The 20,434-nt window shown below is 40.3% G+C and overlaps 2 protein-coding genes across 2 annotated transcripts in view; both read left to right on the top strand.

Annotated features, from left to right (window-relative positions):
- Window positions 1–14,208: 14,208 nt before the first annotated feature.
- Window positions 14,209–16,778, top strand: znhit2 (zinc finger, HIT-type containing 2). The gene is made up of 2 exons (XM_042502315.2): window positions 14,209–14,293; window positions 14,554–16,778. The coding sequence occupies exon 2, from the start codon at window positions 14,619–14,621 to the stop codon at window positions 16,338–16,340; it is 1,722 nt and encodes a 573-aa protein (XP_042358249.2). The 5' UTR covers window positions 14,209–14,293; window positions 14,554–14,618; the 3' UTR covers window positions 16,341–16,778.
- Window positions 16,779–17,416: 638 nt separating this feature from the next.
- lrpprc (leucine-rich pentatricopeptide repeat containing) overlaps window positions 17,417–20,434 on the top strand; it is a 74,407-nt gene continuing 71,389 nt past the window's right edge. The window contains exons 1-3 of the mRNA XM_042501937.2: window positions 17,417–17,638; window positions 19,836–20,038; window positions 20,132–20,254. Of these exons, the coding sequence (XP_042357871.2) occupies window positions 17,460–17,638; window positions 19,836–20,038; window positions 20,132–20,254 (505 nt within the window). The 5' untranslated portion in view covers window positions 17,417–17,459. The remainder of the gene's footprint in view (window positions 17,639–19,835; window positions 20,039–20,131; window positions 20,255–20,434) is intronic.

Genomic DNA, 20,434 nt, shown 5'->3' on the forward strand with positions numbered 1-20,434 from the left:
GTTATTGAAATGGCAATAAACGGATTGATTTACTGAGTGAGCTGTATTCCAAGGTGACCCAGGGAACTCTGGGTATACATCCAGTCCTCGTTTTCTCTCCGAGATCTCTCGGCAACCTCCCTTTGACTGATATTGGGAGAAGAGTTCAGCTGGAAGAAATCATTTAACAAAGCAAGGACAATCTTCTCCCTGAATGGACAGAGAGAAGGCCGTCACCTTCGTTTCTGCATCTACCTCATCTTCATATTCAGTCCCAGCTTTTTCTCTAGCTGCATCTCTGCTCGGGCCCGAACTTGTAATGTCACGTCGATGTCACCCAAGGGAGCACACAGAGGAACAGAAGATTTGTTTAAGCTTTCTGGAGAGATGCTTTTGAGTTGGAGGGTTCAAGGAAAGGTGGAGGGGTACTTTAAAAAAAGAGAGGAAATGATAAAGAAGACAAAGTAATAGTATTGAGATGGTGATGTCAGACGAAGAGAATCTTCTTTTATTCACTGTAGATAACCTGTGCGATGACCTGTGCGTCATCTTAATACCTCATGTCAGGGAACGTTTACCCTGCTGGAGTGTTGTGTAAAGACACTAAATCTCAGATAGTAAAAGTTCTCCACAAAATTCAATTCAGAAGCAATGGATCAAATAGAGTCCTACATTAAAACACATAAATGTAGTTTTGGAGATTTTTGTAACTTTTTTTTTTTTTTTTTTACATGATTTTATCTGAATCTTAACTTGGTTTAGTTTTTCAAAGCTCATACTTTCATCCCACTGCTTGCAGCTGATCCCAGTCTGCTACAGTATGCCACAGGGAGAAAATCCTCCTATATTTCACAAAAACATCTCACTATATTGCTATGTTTTATACCCTGGGTCTTCAACAGGGGGTCATGCAGGGGGGGGCATCAAATTATTGTTTGTTAATTTAATCTAGGTTTTTTTAAAAAAAAATTTTTGTTCAAAATTAAAATATGTCTAAAAAAACACACACTAACACGAATGCAAAATGTAATTAGCAAAAATATAAACTGGCCTATTTGTAAATATATACTATATACTATACTATACTGAAGCTCAGTTTAATATGAAACTCAGTTTTATGCAATATAGGCCTGTGAAGAAGGATGTCCCTGTATATGTCTCTCTTTTCGCTAAGTGTAGTGATTTTGTTCAAAACTGGGACTCAGATGCAGAGAAAAGCACCAAACACTAATCACAGTTGATCAAATCCAAATCTTAACTAAAGGAAGCAGGGGTCATGTGTAGACAGACAGCGAAGGAAGAAAAGTCCATTCAGGGAAATCACAGGAGTAAAGAAGCCCATTAATCTGAGCAAAGTCAAAAACCAGGTAAGCAAAAACACAAGGAAAAGGCTGCAACTCATGAACACACTGGGGCGACAATGTTGATGAAACACTGGTCTTTCAATACACAGGGGCTGATTACTATCTACACACAGGTGAGTAAAACAAGACACAGGTGAAACACATGAAACAACTGCTAAAGACCCCTGCTATATGCACCATGATGTAACTATCATGGACTAAAATTAATGTCAAGAAAAAATGGAGCTTGATGAAAGAAGATGAAGAAACTGATGAAGAACCATGATGGAAACTGGGTAACCTATAGGTATCAAATAAAGCTTAGCTCACTCTGTTGAACTTTGAGGTTTAGCAACCATGTAAAAGTTAAGTAGACACTGTGCGGAGGTCTGTGCCAATCAGGGAGCGACACTCACTGGCAAACAGCACTCTAATGGGCTCACTAATGAACCAGCCAAACCAGGGATTGTTAATTAAAGATCCAAATTCAACCAGTCTGACCCATTTATTGTGTGTGTGTGTGTTTTGAAGCTGTGACATCCTAGCTTACCCTACCGAAGAATGGGTACATGTCCATTATTGATGATATCATTAAAATATGCACAAGGACAAAACAGGCAATGCTGTGGAGGGTTGTGAGTGATAATGCCGTGTGTAAACTTATGTGTGTGTTTCATGTGGACGTTTGATCACGTTCAATTTGACAAACAGGGAAATCTGATAAACTTTTATAATTTTTTTCTACTCTACTGTTTTTATTTCTATAAACACACATATAAATCTATATTTACTCTACTCTAAATTTGTGGATATTATCATTTAATTCAGCTAAATGTGTATACATGAGTAACTTTTATTGATCTTAATCCTTGTGTAAATTTGCATTCAAGTGTGTGTGTGTGTGTGTGTGTGTGTGTGTGTGTGTGTTGTGGTGTCGGCCCAGTGCAGTGTGATCTAACAGTAGCTGACAGGCAGGTTTGAGGCCTCTCTCTAGGGTCCTCAGTGTGTGTTTGTGTATGTGTGTGTCTGTGTGTGTGTGTCTTGCTCTAGTGGTGTGTGCTAATTGGAAGCTCAGTGGGACAGGCAGCAGGTCCTCTGTAGAGCTCATGTGCGCACGTAGAATCATACACACATTCTCTCTGTCTCTCTCTCTCTTGCACACACAACCCAGAAACCCACCCACCCACACATACACACACACACAGCTCAACAGCAGTCTGGTCTGTTAGCCTTTCTACATTTAACATGAGTCCAGTCTGCAGCCTCTTCACTTATTCATCCCTCTCCACCTCCTCCTCAGCCACCTCTCGCCTGCACTAACCTGAAACGACAGCTGTGCTGTGGCCAACGGAGACCTGCCCGCCTCCCCTGTCTCACTGGACATCAGAAACACACACACACACACACACACACACACACACACATACACACACACACCACCAAGTAGCTGTGCAGGCATTTCCAAATAAAAAGAGAAGAGAAGACAAGAGAAGAGAAGAGAGGAGAAGAGAAGAGGATGAGTGTGGGATCAAAGGTGTACAAGAGGAGGGGGGGGTTATGTGTTGTGTGTGTGTGTGTGGGGATCAATGGTGTGTGCAGTGGTGTGTGAATGTGTTATTTACCTGAACAGGCTAGGGACCAAAGAGATGAGACGTTCACCTTCTCCTGAGAAATCCCACAACACACACACGCACACTTACATGCAGACATGAACACATGTGCATTAATGCACACATACAGAAAAACACCCATACATATTCCTACACGTGCACATACTGTAAAGATAATTGCAGAATAAAAGATACAACACACACAGCAGGCTGTAGAGGAGCTGCAAAGTGACAACAGAGGTTTGGTGCTGTGATCTCAGGCCATTTTTCTTCACATTTCAACACATAAACTCATTGTATTCTTGACATATGACATAAAAACCTTTGCATTGTGGGACAGGCATGAATAATAGATAGAAATAATAAAACACTTTACTGATCCTTGAGGGAACTCTTCTCTTCACTTGACCTCTGTCAACAGATGTTACAGTGCAGGGTCAGCATCCTAGGAGCTGGCAGCATCCGCAGATTATGAGACAATGGGCCCCTGGGCACAGATAAAAAGGGCCCCACTACCTCTCCTACTAGTGATGATCGGTTTAGGGAACTTAAAAACATACCCCACCCTGGCTCATTATGAGAGCCAATCTGTTTTGCCTGACCTGTAAACTTATGTGTTAATCAATGACCCGAACTGGAGCTGAAAGTTACCTATTTGCTTTTAGCTATTTGCTATTTGCTTTCACAAGAAAAGTGATGTCGCTCCAGGTTTCAAAGGGTTAAATATATTGGACTTCAACAAATTTTCTTGGTCAATAGCCAGCGCTGATGATAAAGCTGCAGAATTTGTTCTAAAAAACTTACTTGAACCTCCCGACCCATGGGCTGTGGGTCAACCTGCAAATCACTATGTCAGACATAGGAGCAAACCACACAGACTTTGTAGTGATTGTGTGTCGCTTTGTAGTCAAATGCATCTTGTTGTTGGTTTGTGTTTGTGGTAATTTTGTGTCTCTTCATTGTTGGTCTCTTTCCAGTCATTCTAATTTGACATTTGACATTTTACAAGTGAAGGTCAGAGGCCCCCCTGACAGTCTGGGCCCCTGGGCCTGTGTCTGGTAGACCTGTTCAGTAATTCATCCATGGCTGGCAGGGTTTCAGTGTCTTGCTCAACCATTCAGCACATAAGATGTTTGATTAAGAATCCAATCATCCTGCTGTTCAAAATGACAAATGTGCTTCGTTGTGTGGGCTTCAGTTCAAACAATACATTAGTATATGCCAACAAATTTCAGTTCATTTTTTGACAGAAGAATGTGCTGATTTAGAATTGCAGCATAATTTAAAGTTGAAATATGCCATTTTTTTTAAACATATAAAATAAAGATTTTGGGTTCTGTGTTCTCACATGACTTCATGGTGTGTGTGTGTGTGTGTGTGTGTGTGTGTGTGTTTTGCTGGTTGGATGTCAGTTTTACAGCATGTCTGACAGCCAACATATGATCCTGAGACAGCATGACAGCTGCCTTCGCACCCTTCACACACATACACATATACACACACACAAATACACACACGGTGAATGACAGCTTTGCCACCCTGCGACAGACCTGCTACATCCACCTGCAGCCAACGGGCCGGAGGAAAGAGAGGTGGAAGGGTTGAGGATAAGACGGCGGTTTGCATTAAGAGTGTGACTTGGGGCCAGACAGACAGATAGCGAGATGGACAAGACACCAAAGGGCTAGTGGATGTATGGATGGATGTCAAAGGTCAGGAGATCTAAGCGGACCTAGGAGATGGAGAAAAGGAGGAGAAAGAGGTTGTTTGAGTCATAGGTGTAGATATCTGGTTGGATGCAGAGGATACCCCTTCAATATTTAGAACATTTGCATTTGTCCTCAAAATGAAAACATGAAAGGGGACTTTGATTCTGATCAAATTCACTACATTTAAAACATAAAGTGATGCAGAAAAGGCACAATTGGTGCCTAAAAATCACCAGAATGCAAGTGTTTGTTGCTCAAAATGGAGTGTACCCCTAATGCTAAAAAGAAACCTGCACCTTTAGTATGAGTCAGTGGTGGAATGTAGTTAAGTACATTTACTCAAGTACTGTACTTAAGTATGAATTCAGGTACTTTACTTGAATATTTTATTTTCATGCTACTTTACACTCTTACTCCATTTCATAGGGAAATATTGTACGTTTGGCTGAAGAAGGTGGACTGCATATTGAACTGAATCACAAAGCTGCAACATTGCATGTAGCTAATGAGCAGCGGCACTCAGGGATTAAGCTGCCACAGAGAACATTTCACATCATCACCGCCTTCAACACAAAAACTGCTTCCTCTCCTTCGACAATTCCTCGAAAAGTTGCCTCTTAAACATCGCCTCAGGCCAGTTTTTTTCACAGGCAACCCCCACCCCCAATCATCCCCCCTGGAGGAACACAGACCCCCTAACTGATAAGTGCCAAGGCTTTGGGGGGGTTGAAGGGTGGTGGGAGTGGAGTATCCATTGTTGAGGCGCCTTCATCGGAGCGCAGTGGCAGGCAGCGTCCTCCTCACCGCTCACTAATGCAACGAGACATGCCTGACATTCCACACCACATATATCAAAAGAGAGCTCTGGACTTCACACATATGTGCTCACACAAACACACGTGAAGCACACACACACACACATGCAAGGGTTAAGGAAACAAGAAGAGAAAAAAAAGAGGCAAAAGCAATGAGTGTTGAGGCAGATTTCAGATGTATGAATTCCTCTCCCCATTAGTTTGCTCTGTATCATTTTGTTGACCTTTTCTTCTTTTCCTGCAATTGCATGTCACGGTTGAGAGGCTCCGTTTCTGCTCTGAACATGACGGGCATGTTGTTGACATCAGCGTCAGGCTATTCATCTATACGTGCTTGTTTGTTTGCGTCTTGCTGTCCTCTTCCATTTGCTCAATCCTCCAGAGTTGGCACGATGACAATTTGCGGAATATAAAACTTGATCTGATTTGATTTCCGTGACAAAGTGAAGTCAACAACGGACTCATACACAAGGTGAAAAATCAACACTCTGAGGCTCCTTGTCTGTGAAGCTATAATACAAATGGCTGAAAGAGTAGATTAGAGTGGGGAAAGGTTTCAAGAACATGCGTTTTATCCTCACGTTACTATTCAAAACTGAGAAAAGAAAGCTTCAGTGTGAAATGAAGCTGCTCTTCACAAAAGTACTCTCACCTATACAACAGAACTCACACCATAAACACCTGAAAAACAACACCAGCTATTTATCAACACGAGACACTTGATACAATGGCATTTAGTACACATGCAGAAATTCACAAAGATGCATTGAAGAGCTACAAATTAATCTGCTCAGGCAGGTGTTTGTAGATGTCTGTGGTGCTTTGACTTTAACAAAAACAATAAATATGCAGTAAAACCTCAAACACACATACACACATACAGAGAACCCCCTGCTGTGCTCGAGGCCAGGCTCACCGTCGGCCTTTTCCCAAAGCAGAGGTGATGTGTCCGTGTCCACTAATGTCAACATCGCAGCCAGGGTCGGAGAGCTGTCAAACACACTAACACACAACCTTTTCAGGTTAACACTAACGCAGTAAGAGTGTGTGACTGTGTTTGCCCAAAATGCCAAGTGTTCCCCTGTCCCTTCTCAACATTTGAGAGAGTTCCTCCATTGTGTTGCTTTACCTTGCCTGCAGGTAAACAGACAGTATGCTGTGTTCAGGGATTGTGTGAGGGTTTTGGGGTGTGTGTGTGTGAGTGTGTGTGTGTGTGTGTGTGTGTGTGTGTGTGTGTGTGTGTGTGTGTGTGTGTGTGTGTGTGTGTGTGTGTGTGTGTGTGAACTTTGCTTTTGAATTTTTCTTAATGCTGCTGTTTTCTGATAACACTAAGTAATATTTAACCGGTATTTATTACTTATCTTTAACTGTTACACATTGTTATGCAGCATTTGACAAAAAATAACAACCATAAAAATATCACAGTGCCGCTGGAACGGCAATAGACTCCTGAACTAGTATTACGAAAAATGTACACTACAGACTTAATTGTAGCTGTGGAAAGTCATTTTATTGTTCTCATTAACTTAAAAAAACATCTGCAGTGCGCTACATATAGAATAGCAGATTGGGCTGAACATACCATGAATATGTGTCGAGCTTCATCTGTCAAGTTAGAATAAGGCAGGGACACACACAGAGTAAATGAGTCTGAACACACATCAGACACAGGAGATAGCATGCGGTGAAGGCATGTAGGTGTTGGAGCGTGAAGGGTTTTTTCCTGCTAATACGGATATAATGATGTGACCATAACTATATCAACGTCATTGCGAGTGAGAGCAGTGCCCGATCACAAGAACAGTTGTTTTGTTGATCTGCTGGACAATTCCTCGTGACTCACACCTCATGAAAGAGAGAGTTAAAGATAGATAGAGGGAACAAGAGATAGATAGAGGTTGATGAACAAGAGGAGACAACAGTTAGTGTGTTGTTTTGACTGTGCTGAGAGGGAAGTGAAGCCGACAGTGAGTTGGCCTACATTCATGCAGTTTTATGTGTGAGCGGAAACAGAGAGACAGCCCTGTGTCTATCTAATTATTCATCCACACAGTTTGTGTGCGTACACGTGCATCTACATCAGTGATTCCCAACTAGGGGTACTTGTACTCCAACAGGGGACCTCAATTATTGGGATGGTGATGTGGAAAATCTGCAGAGTAGCTCAGCTAATATGAGAAAATAGAAATAAACACTTGAATGCTACATGTTTAGATTAAGAGTTTGAAACTAATTTGCTAATTACCAGAAAAGAATTGGATAAAAGTATTGCATGGTTGAGGGGTAATGACTAAAGAATTGAAATAGTTAGCTAAAAGGAATTGATAAGGGGTTGGAACAGCTGGAAAAGCTTATCAAATACACAGATAAATTGATCAGCCCACCCACCAGAAGAAAATGTTAGCATTTGTATGTTTCATAAGTATCATGGTAACATTTCTAAAGTGACATAGTATGTGAGTTCACGTTGTCATCTGGAGGTTGGAGGGTATTAGGGACAATGTGACATTAAGGTGAGCTGCCTGCAAAGCTGCAGACAAGTGTTAGAGACCAACAAACAACAAAACAGGTTGTGAAATAAAGTCATCAAGTTTCAACATATCCACTACATAATAAAGTATCGTATCTGTGAGATGCAGAAATACAGATACAAATCTGCTGATTTGGTTAAAATAATTGAAAAAAAGGTTAATTAAAAGTAAAGGATAAATATTTGAAATAAATTTAAAATATATGACTAAATAGTTGAACTGAAAGCCATGGTTAAAATGATCTCAGAATCATAGATAAATGGTCAAACTTAGAGTCATGGATAAATGACTGAACTAAAGCTAAAGGATACATGGTTGAAATAAAGCTTAAGGTCATGGATAAATAGATTTAATCAAGCTCAAATCTATAGATGAATTGTATGGTTGAACTAAAAATTATAGATATGAGACAGAACCAAAACTAAAGGATAAATGGTAAGCTTGACATAATGAATATTTGTTTTATCTGGACTCATAAATGTTTGAAAAATCCAGCGTCTGCCACTCCAAGCGGTAGTCACATAAACTTACCAACCTAAACATTACTTCAAATGTATGAAAACACTAACTTTATATTTATATATTATTGTGTTCAATAACTTTCAGTTTGAAATCGGTCTATATTAATGCATTTTTAAAGGTGGTGCCAAGGAGGGGTTACTTGAGTTCAAATGACAGGGCTGTGTTACTGTATGTCAGACACAAAACTAGTGTGTTTGTGTGTTTGGGTGTGTGTGTGTGTGTGTACATCAGGATCTAGATGAGACAGTGTCACAGTGTCTTTTTTTTCCAAGGTGACATACTGATGACATTTTCACTTTCAGACTCTAAAAGCTGTATTAATCTCCATCAAATGTCCCGTAAGTCTCTCTCTCTCTCTCTCTCACACACACACACACACACACACACACACACACACTGACACACATCCACCCACACATACACACTCACAAATATACACACATAACATATCACAACACAGTTGTCTCTGGCATTTCAGTGATTTGGAGCATCATTCCTGGTTGCCACCAGCTTGAAACTGTGATCTTCACATATATGACACCTCAGCTCAACAAGGTCCATACAAAACACACTCTCTCTCTCTCACACACACACACACACACACACACACACACACACACACACACACACACACACACACACAGAAGAGATGTCTCTGCTCTGCCTCTCCTGCCGTCACATTCTCACTTCCTGATTCAGACAGACAGAGACCAATCCTTTGGGACACAGACACACTTCTCTCTTTCGCTCCCTTGCTCCTTCCTCCATTCCTCCCCTTTTCTTGATCTGCTGCTCCCTCTCGTGGGGATGGAGAGAGGCGGGGCCGGAGGTTAGACAGATGGAAGTGGGTGATACACCGATACACAGTCAGTCTCAGGTTTGCTCCTGCGGGAATGGTGTGATGGAGAAGGGGAGGTAGAGAGAAAAACATGGAAGTCTCACTCAATTTTTTTTTTTTTACCAGTCATGACACAGAGAAAGGTCAGGCCTGTTATAAACTAAAATAGAAATAAAGTGCCACATATTAATGTTGATGTATCATCCAACAGGAATATTCTGGATGTCTTGGGTTTACCGTATAGCCTATGTATTTCCTCAAAAATTCAGCCTGACATCCTTTATAATTTAAAATAAGGTCAAGTGAGTTTAATATTGTTTTTTATCCCATTTATTTGTATCAAAGTGACTAATGGAACAACAAGTTTTGAGATGGGTTGGGTATTGAGTGAGACCGCTGCAGCTGACAGCCAAAACATGGGCTGTACGTTAATGTACATCACTAAAAGCACTTGTTTTTGCCACTGACAGGTTTAGATTGTTGTTATAACTGTCTGACATAATGGAAAGGATCCCTACAAAAAAATGAAATGTTATTTCTACCTTTTTTTTTCAAACTGGTCTGTTGTTATTGTGTCTAACCACGTCTTGCTCGAGGAGAAGCCTTGTTATAAAAGGACAATAATAAACAGACCAGAAAGAAGAAGACAGCTTTTGATTTCTCTGTAGGGATCCTTTCCATAATGTTGTTACAATGCTGTAAGTAGCAAAAACAAGCACTTTTAGTGAGCGTACATCTGTGGTACGATGTTGCCGTGAAGGATCACTCTGTGGCCTTTATCATGGCTGCAGTACTCTTACTCAATACTGGACCAATTTCAAAACTTGTTCCGATCAGTCCTTTTGACTCAAAAACATGGGAAAATAGGTTCCATGTTGAAAAAGTTTCCCCTTTAAAGGGTTTGAATGTCATCACTGCACACGTTTTGTCACGTCTGTCTCTCTACTGAAGAAGACAGGCATGCTGCAAGTTCAATTCCCAATAGTTTTTTGCTTGTTTCACAACTGATGTTGTGAAAACGGCAAGCTTCAGCCCAGTTTAAACAAACAACATCTCCTTTTTGAGCCAAATACTGTAAAAACAAAGAGAGTAGAGACTGAAACATGCACTTACCTGCTTACGTCTCTCTCTTTTTTAAAATTTATTTTATTCAGCTTTTTTTCTTAACAATTAATGTTCTTTAATTTCATTAAATTTTTTGTGGGCGTGGCTGCTGTGAAGGCCGAGCCTCCTGACCTCTCTGTCACACTGCTTTACATCTATCTGTTTTTTATGCTGTTTTAAAAGTGGAAAAATAACTCTTTAATTAAATAAATGAAACAAGTATATGAATTATGTGATTTTTAAAATATGGAAAGAGAGTTTAAAGAATATTTTTGAAGAAGGTCAGCCTAGTTAGGATAGATGGCAATAACAATGAATCACAAATGGAAAAAAAGAAAAAGGAATCACATAAAATATACTACAAATTTGCCTCGGGATTATCTATCACATCAAAGATTTGCAGTTTTAGTTGTCATCAGAACTGTGCACAATAATAGATTATCCCAACAATGATAACTATTTACACATCAAAGGGAGAGAGGTAGGAAGAGCGAACAGCGAGATAACCAGTACATGACTGACTGGGTAAGCAAAAATCTGGAGTTGCAAAATAACAGTACAAGAAATCGCTGGTGTAGAAGAAATAATAGTACATGAAATTACTGGTGTAGGCTACTGTGAAACATCAGGACCCTCCATTTCCTGCCTGGGTCGAGAGACAGACAAAGAGAGACTGTTGACTTGAGTGCTGCAAGGTTTCTTTTTCCTTCTTCCTGCTTGTTTCTACTGTCACTGCTGTCAACAGCCGCTTTAGGTCACTGAGAGGCTACCGCTCCATCTACCTGTGTTTTAGCACATCACACGCCGCACTGCACCCAGCACACACACACACACACACACACACACACACACTCAAAGGGAGAGTCCACTTGGTCGAGGCAGATCAAGTAGCTGCACAGGAAACAGGGATTTGTTTATGTGGACTGAGTGACCTGCAAAGGTTGTCAATTAAAGGACCGAAGGACCTGACAGGGAGAAGAGGAGGAGGAGACAGTGAAGCCTTGTTGTGAAGAACAGGCGAAAATAATAGTTAAATAATAGATCCTGGAGATGAATTATTTAAGGAGTACATTGATGCTTTCATGCAGGGGAGCTGAGCTTACATTCCTGGATTCATTCATGAAAAAAAGGTTTATGGGGGAGAGATGAAAGGTGGGTGAGAGGGTGAGGGAGAAAGAGGGTGTTGTTGCTATGTCAGGTTTCAGTTGAGAGCTTGCTGCAATGCACCTTCCACCACCAAACACTCACTGACACTCAGACAGTACACAAACACAATACACATACATATACTCATTTTCAGCATCTCAGCTTCATATATATGCATTTTTATTTTTTTAAATAACACTCAAACTATGTATACATTCTCCCAATCCAAAGTAAATAAGCTTTCATGGACTGTAGGCTGATCCATTTGATAATTTAGGGTATATCATTGTCCCCAGTTTAGTTATTTTTTGATCTGTTTTATCCTTTTATTTTTCATGAATTTAAATCTATTGTGTATCTGTTTTAATGTCTTTGTAATTGTTTGACTGCTTTTTTGTTGTTTTGCTGTTGTTGTTTTTTACTGTCCTTATGCTCATCTGTTTATTTCTAATTAATATAAATTGTGTTATAACTTCTATCTATTAAATTGTATCTATTAAATTGCATTATACTTTAACTGTTAAAGAAGTTCCTGAGAGTCAGTCAAAGTGAAACACTGGCAACCGGCTGCTCACACTGGACACTGACCCCCCCCCCAAACACACACTGTCTCCCTTTTGGGTGCCCTATAATGCCAGATCCTTTTGGGCTGACAGGTGACAGAACAGTCTACATCAACATAAGTCCACTCTCTTTTACTGCAGTCACACACACACACACACACACACACACACACACACACACACACACACACACACACACACACACACACACACACAGAGCTGCTGCTGTACAGTAGACAGCTCCAGACATGCCAGGGCTGGACATGCCCAAAAGGCAGAGCCTGTTCCCTGTCACCTATCAGCTGGTGGCAGACAGTGGGATGTGTTTGTGTGTGTGTGTGTGTGTGTGTGTGTGTGTGTGTGTATTTGTATCATGCATTTTGTGCTTTTCTTTTTCATTTTAATGCACTTAAATCAAATTTTAAAAATATGAACACTTTCATAATCTCTTCCATTAGTAAAGTAAGACATTAGAGCAAAACCTCACATGCACTAGAAAGTATATCACAAGATTAATTTCATACTCATTATAGATTTTTGTTAATATCAAACTAATGATCTGCATATTAACTGACACAACAGGGGGTCCTAATTATGCATGTTTGTGTGATGGATCATGAGGGATGTACAATATTTTTTGAAGGAAAAAAAATGTATAATTATTATTTTTGTTGGATGACATGATGGGACAAGTGATGAAATAATTATGAGAGTGTATCCATGCAAAAGATATAAGATAAATGTAGGTTTTATAGCTAAAAAATGTCTTTGTGTCTCACTTACATAACTACTGCTGTCCAATTTCTGGCTAGTTGTTGTTCTATTTTATATATATCATAGTATTCCTGTCCTAATAATACTGTCAACAACGAGCAAAATGATCAAATCTCATGCATGGAGGACAAAAACAATTCCTAACCAGGATGAGATTCTGCATTACTACATACTATCAGCCTAACAGTCAGTAAGTAAGCATACGGATTCAGTGTTGGGAATACTAACATGTCACACGACATGGCAGTGAAGAGTAAAGGAGACTCGAGGAGGCAGCAGCCCACCCAGGACTGCTGGCACGGCAGCCAGGGGCGGGGCCAAGACAGCATGGCACACGTCGACCTTGGACCCCCCTCCTTCTCCCCCTTTCCCCATGGGCTCTGACAGGCGGCACGGGAACCCCTTGGCCCAGTGAGGGGTGGACGGCCATCTGACAACTCCCCACCTGCATGACCTTTACCATGCTTGACCCCCTGCAGGAGACAATCACCTCATAGCAAACAGCCCCACGGGAGATGTAGACACACATTGCAGTCAGGAAGACGCACATATGGACGGATGTGCATAATGCACAAACTGACGGAAAGTTAGATGGAAGGACAGTTATTTAGACTGTGATATGCATACTGTCTTGTTTTGAGTCATTCATACCTGGATGGCTGCTTTCCAACAACATTTTTAAATGATGTCTCATCTTCTTATGGTTATAACAGTGTGTTGATTAACAGTTGATACTCAACTAATAAGATCATCTTTGGAATAAACTATCTTAACTTGGACTAAACAAACATTAAGTTAAGTATACCTGCATACAACAAATGCCTGAGTTTTGAGGGTCTGAACAAGACCAATTAACCTATATGGCAAAGTAAAAAGAAAAAGAAGAACAAAAAGGACAGAAATTGCAATAGACTATTTAAACTTTTCATATGGTTATGTTCTTTTCACCTGGATTCTCCTTGGTTTTAGCTGGAGATTATTTGCCAAATGGCAATTTGTGCTCCATACCATGTAATTGGGGTCATTTGTAGAAAAATAATTATACGTGATAATATTTTTTTTTTTTAATTAGGTAACATTATATCAAGATATAAGCCCATGGTGTTTTTTTTGCCATTCCACATTCAACAAAACATTGCAGTGTGAACAATAAAGTTAAATAATAATAATAATAATATAATTATTATTATTATTGTTGTTGTTGTTGTTGTTGTTGTTATTCATAGTAAAAGTAGTAGTTGCAGTGGTAGTAATAGTAGAAGTAACAGCAGTAAGACCACGTGACACGTCATCAAAAGGCGACATGGCAGCTTGCTTAATACATACGGGAAACGTTGGTGCTGATGCAGATGCTCTAAAGTAAGTAGCTTTTGTTCTTTAAAAATATTAAAGCGGAATTTAAGTTTTTACAGTGACATCGGGCGTTGCCGTTAAAGCTTTGTTGGCGACCTTTAGTGTTATTTTAAAGCGTTTTACGATGTTACGTGGCGTTAAAAGCACACTGTTGTGTTTTAAGCTAACGTTAGCACCTAAAGCTGTCAAACCCACTTTGTCACAGAAACGCAATTAAGCACTGAAAGCATCCGTAGTAACATTATTTTAATGTCATCAATTGTCAGGTTACCTGTTTTGGACTTGTGACCACCTTTTGATACAACATCGAGCTTCAACGAGATCAACCGCTATGAATCCAGCAATTAGACGGAGACTCCCTCCGTCTGTGAGAAGTCTCCTGACAGACATCGGTCCAAAGGAGGAGTGGACAGATACTGAGCCCGACACTGTGTCCAGAGATGGAGTTCTGCTTCCCTCCAGAGGAGCTGCTTCTGGACAAGAGGAGTTTCTCACGCCAGCTAAGACACAAGACGAAGAGGCTACAGAGGATGGCAGTAACACCAGAAGAAGTGTAGTCTGCATGTTGTGTAAAAGCAAGCCCTCTTGTTACACCTGCCCTCGGTGTAACCTGCAGTACTGTGGCTTGGCTTGCTACCAGAGCCCAGATCACTCCGTGTGCTCGGAGGAGTTTTACAAGGAGTCTGTTCTCCAGGAACTGAAGGATATGGGGAAAACTGAAAGTGATGGGAGAAATAAAATGCAGGAGATTCTTGTGGGGCTGAGACAAAAAGCAGAGAGGACAGATGGCGGGATGGAAAGTTTGTTAAAGGACGCTGGTGTTGTGTCAGATGACACAAACGAAGGGGAAGGAGCAGAGAAAGTGCAGGTCGTGGAGCTGCTGTCCAGGTTAGCAGAGCTTCAACAGGCTGGAGAGGAGAGTGAAACAGAGGCAGAGGCTATTTTGAGGAAACTTCAAGAGATTGGAGAAGGGGAGTTACTGCATGGAGACATAGATGAGGATGCGGATGGTGCAGAAGAGGAGCTGGACTTAACTGATCGGCTCTCAGGGATAGATATTGACAAACTTTCAGAGGAGGAGCTGTGGGAAGTTCTCAACAGTAAAGAGAAAGAGGCGTTTATTGGTCTGATGAAAGGTGGAGCTCTTGGCGGGCTGGTTCCCCTGTGGAAGCCATGGTGGGAGGAGCATGAAGAGGGAGGCACAGCACTGGTGGAGGTCCTTGAGGAGGAAGTGAGCAAACTAGAGAGTGAAAAATCTACAAATATGGATGATAATAAAGTCAAGGCATCACAAGAAGTGGTTAAAAATCAGAGCAAATCAGCTATGAAGCTGAAAAAAAATAAAGGAGGAAGCGGAAAGGAAACAAGCAAGGGAAGTTTAAATGTTCCTGGCGTCCCTCTGATTTCTGCAAAAATCCCAAAGTTGAGTTCCTTATGTGCAAAACCATCTCCTCTTGTATGCTACAGTTTGGTTAATGCACTTTTTGCCTACACGTTCACCCTGTGCCTGTTTAATAACGACACTGATTCACTGATGTTTGAGCTCTGTGACATGATTCTTGCTCTGTCTGAGGCCCTGAGCTCAAACAGGGTGTTCACCTCTGTCCAAGAGGCTGTAGACTGTGGACAAACTCTCGTTTTGGGTGGAGGCTACCTCGACAAGGAGGATCCCCTCGCCCCGGCCAGGGCGGTGGAAGCCGTGGCTCACATCACGACAGGCAGAGACAGAAAGGATGCTACGGGATACTGCCTGGCAGCGCTGAGTCAGCTTCGCTCTGTGTTCTCCCAGGCCAAAACATCCCTGTCCAAAGACGGAGAGGAAGGAGCAAGGAGACAGAAATACTTCCTGGCAAGCAAGAAGTGTGAATTCTTTCAAGCCTGGGTGTTGGACAATGAACATGGGATTCGTAAACTAGCTATTGAGTTGTGGAGCGAGCATAGTAAAAGAGGGAGCGTGAGGAGCAGCATGGAGAAAGCAAAGACTGAAGTTGAAAAGAGCTTGAAGAAAGGAAAGAGCGAAGGGTATAGCAAACTAATTGAAGAATTGAACTAATGATTATAATGTTTTTAAAAGTTTATGATGTAATAAAAATATATGAAAAACTAAATGATCTTCTCTCATTGCAAAGTGTATACCTTTCAAAGGTCATTACTGGTGTGCGTGTCACATACTGTTGACCTTTGTGTTCAGGATGATGTAAATAAAGAATGATACTATCACCACTTTGCATTAAGCCACCACAAAATATAAGCAGAAAGTTATTTTATTTAACGAGTTCTTGCATTAAACATTGTAAGTAAAGTTTAAAAGTTTGATAATCACAAACAGAGTATAACATTATGATATACCAGAATAATACATTCATTAACTGACCAAATGCAATGTAGTATTTGTTCATATAGGTATTTACATTTATCCTGTATCTGGTGGTGCGATCAGAAAATTAAATTTTTTGTGTAATTCATAGAAAATAAAAGTGATAAGAATTTAGTAGGATATTTTTTTTTTTAAATATCTTTTCATCCTCAGACATGTATTGCAAGGTTAGCTTTATATATTAAAATGACAATAAATGTATATACCCAATTTAATATTTTTACAACATTATATTCATGGAATTCAACCTAGTACATTTGCTCAAGTACTTTTGTATTTTTTATTTTCTGCTACTTTATAGTACTTCTACACTAAGTTTAAGAGGGTGACGTTTTACTTTTTATTGCACTACATTTATTTGACATTACTTACTAGTTTCTCTGCAGATTCACATTATTAAAAAATATAAATCAAGTAATAAATGATGTATTATTTTGCAATGCTGAAACAAAGTAGTCGTGCCACCTTAACCAGCTACAGCATTAGTGATGCACATGAATGATATTTCTGAGCCAGTGAAATATGAACCTAGAATGGGACATTCTGCAATCGTTTTTGGTACTTTAAGTAAATTTGCCAGTACTTATGTACATTTTGTCAAGATTTTGAATACACTTTTAATGCAACTTTAACTTGCAACAGAGTATTTATACACTTGCTACTTTTTGTCATAGATCTTGAAGTCCACTTCTTCCACACTAGCACAGTATATACAAATAAACTCACGCGAATTCTCGCGGTACTTTCTTTGACCGGTCACGTGTTGCGCATGCCCTTCACTGTGCGACAGAAAACATGGCTGCGCTCTTGAGATCAGCCCGGTTACTCAAATTTTCGCCTTCGGGCTTACTTCAGATTACCGGGACCAAGAGGACCGGGCCGCCGCTCAGTCGGCTGTACAGCGGAGCTCTCGGCGGCACGAGGACCGGAGTTTGTTCCCGACAGATTTACCCAGTTTCGGGAAACGCGTCCAGGTATCATGTCTGTTAGCTTGTGTAGCTGCCATCCACGCGTGAGCGTGACGCAGATTTGTCATTGCGGCTCAATGACAAACAAGACACACAAGTAAACATCTTAATATGTGCTGCAGCATTAATGTGGCGTGCTGCCATGTGTATGTTAGAATAAGTTAGCCAACAGTTAGCTGCAAGGTTAGCTTTCAGGTTAGTTAAACATGGCTCCCCCTTTACACAAGGTGATGTTCAGACGTTGTGTAACCAAGTAGCTGCCTCATAAACAAGCCAATGACAAAAACTTAAAGCGTTATAGGTATGTAACTGCAAACAGTAAATTTGTTTGTTCTGAAACTTGTTATTAGCTTAGCTACATGGCAGCTTTTAACAAAAGGCCCATCATTGGAGAGCATCAGTCACGTTACCACGCTGCAGCATCTGTGATGCAGAAAGCTTTTAGTCAGATTTGGCATTAAGAAAGAAGTTGTAGAAGGACACTGGTCTGAGCCGATGCTAAAGCTAAATGGTAGCAGCTATTGGTCACTGCTGGGGCTTTTTCTGTCAAGGTCAAGGCTTTTTAAAATAGGAACAGCTTTTGAGCAGGATATAAAGACAGACAGATATTTTATTAGTCCATTTGACAATTCTTTGCGTGCCATTTAGCAGTCATCAGCTAAACAAACAGAGAAATGCAATAACACAAAATAAGGTGCTGCATCCTCACACAGAGATTCAGTTATTTTTCCTGTTTGTTCAATAGAGAAACGCTGGTAGACACTTACCTTAACCTGCTGCATTGGCTGATCCCTGTGATAGTCATGTTAAATTACTGTCATTTTCGACAGCGGCGATTGGATGTTGCTGAGAAATGGCAGCAGGAAAACTGAGTTTCATGAATCTATGAAAACAGATATACTGATAACAACTTGTTTGGTACATTGCACCAACAACATTTATGTAATAAGATCACCAATTGCTAAACAATTACTTTGCCAGGTGTGAAGCTTTTTGACTTTTAATTCTCAAGTCACATTTTGTCCTTGTCAGAAGAAAAATGCTCCCCCTGCTCCATTTTAAATGTAACAACTTAAAATACATCGCATGGTTCCAAAGCAAAACACAATATGCTGTATTCAAGATATATTAAAGTGGTTTTAATCAGTTTTTGGTAGAATTAATGATTGTTTAAATACCCTAAAACCTTAAAAACTTTGCTTATTTCAAACCATGCCAAATGCATTGTTGCCTCAATGAAAGCTCATAGCAGTTACAACCGAGTAATTAATTAAATTTCACATGTTCAATAAAACTCATGTTAAATATAGATGCTGCAAATCTTCCTGCTAAATAGTATCTGTGTTTGAAATCTATGTCAATTGGAAATCTGTTTTAGTTCCTAAATATTTGTAGTCATCTTTCATTTCAATATCTTGAATATATTGTAATGCATTTTTGTTCTCAACATATTCTGTGCTATTCAGACAGTTAAGGAGAGCTGATAAATGTTTCATGTCTCACATGCACCCGCTGAAGAACTGTGTTTGTCTGTGATCCAGGAGTGCGCCTTTTCACATTGTTCGTGATAATATGGGTTCAAATTTTAATATGATAAGAAAAAATCATGTTGTCATGATGGCAATATTTTAACTTGAATACATGATGATGTCAGAGTGTTGTGTGCAGTAACAACAAGAATTGCTAAAAGCAAAATTGCTACATTAAATGTACAGTTTAGGTATATTTTAAGGTATTTGGCAATTGTTGTACTGTGCAATTGTAGCTTAATTTAATTTGTTCTACTGTTTATATTTGTACAGAATTTCAGCTGTTTTTTACAAACTAAAGAAATAAAGAATAAAGAAAAGAGATCATTTGTTCACTAAATATTTCTAAACAAATCTACATTTATAATGACATATAAAACCATAACACAAAATTTTGTGTCCAGTTGTTTTTGAAATTAATGGTAAAATATTTTTCAGTATTTTGTTATTTCGTCAAGAATATCCCCATCGCAAACATACGCTGAATATCGTGATATTATTTTATCACCCACTGTGTTTCACCCACTGTATCATCATTTGTTTTTGTTCTGTGTGTCCTGTCTCCTCTCTCCCTCTTTTCCTTCTCTGATATTCCTTTTTCTGGCTTTTTACTTCTCTTTTACTACTTGGATCCATCTCTGTCTTCTCTACCCTCCTGATCTATTCCTCTACAGTCGTGTGTGGACGTATGCAGTGGGGTGTGTGCGCAACTATGCCGCGGTTACAGAGCAGAAGGATGAGGCCGGCATTGCGGTGCGGATCAAGCAGACAAAGCACTTTGACTGGGCTCTGGCCAGACTGGACAGCTCTGTGAGGAGAACCGGTCGCATCACGAAAACCCTGCTGCTCCGCATCTTCCATGATATCTGCAGAACAGGTCGGCAGGGATCAGAGGGGCTTCGGGGCTGTGTTTTTGCTTTTATCGTCTTTGTCTCCACATCCATCCTCAATTTCTCTTGTTTTTTCGCAGGTTATCCCAGTAGTAACCAGGCCTTGTTGCTGCTGCGTAGCTGTGGGACACTGCTGCCAGAGGTGGCCCTTGGGGAGCGCACTGAGCTGGCTCACCGTGTCTGGGACAAGCTGCAGGAGTTGGGTAAGAGGTTGCAACATTGATAACTGAGAACAACCTAACCATCTTATCATTCGATGTACAGCAATATTTAATGTGAAACATGGATTCATACAGCCATAACAAAAAATAGCCCAAACAATCAATATTGACCTTTGAACATGTCTTGTATGCAACCAGGTGTAAATACACTAGAAGATTAAT

This window comes from Plectropomus leopardus, chromosome 13 (genome assembly GCF_026936395.1).
Source record: "Plectropomus leopardus strain MGB_pleo_1.0 chromosome 13, ASM2693639v1, whole genome shotgun sequence".
NCBI classification, from domain to species: domain Eukaryota; kingdom Metazoa; phylum Chordata; class Actinopteri; order Perciformes; family Serranidae; genus Plectropomus; species Plectropomus leopardus.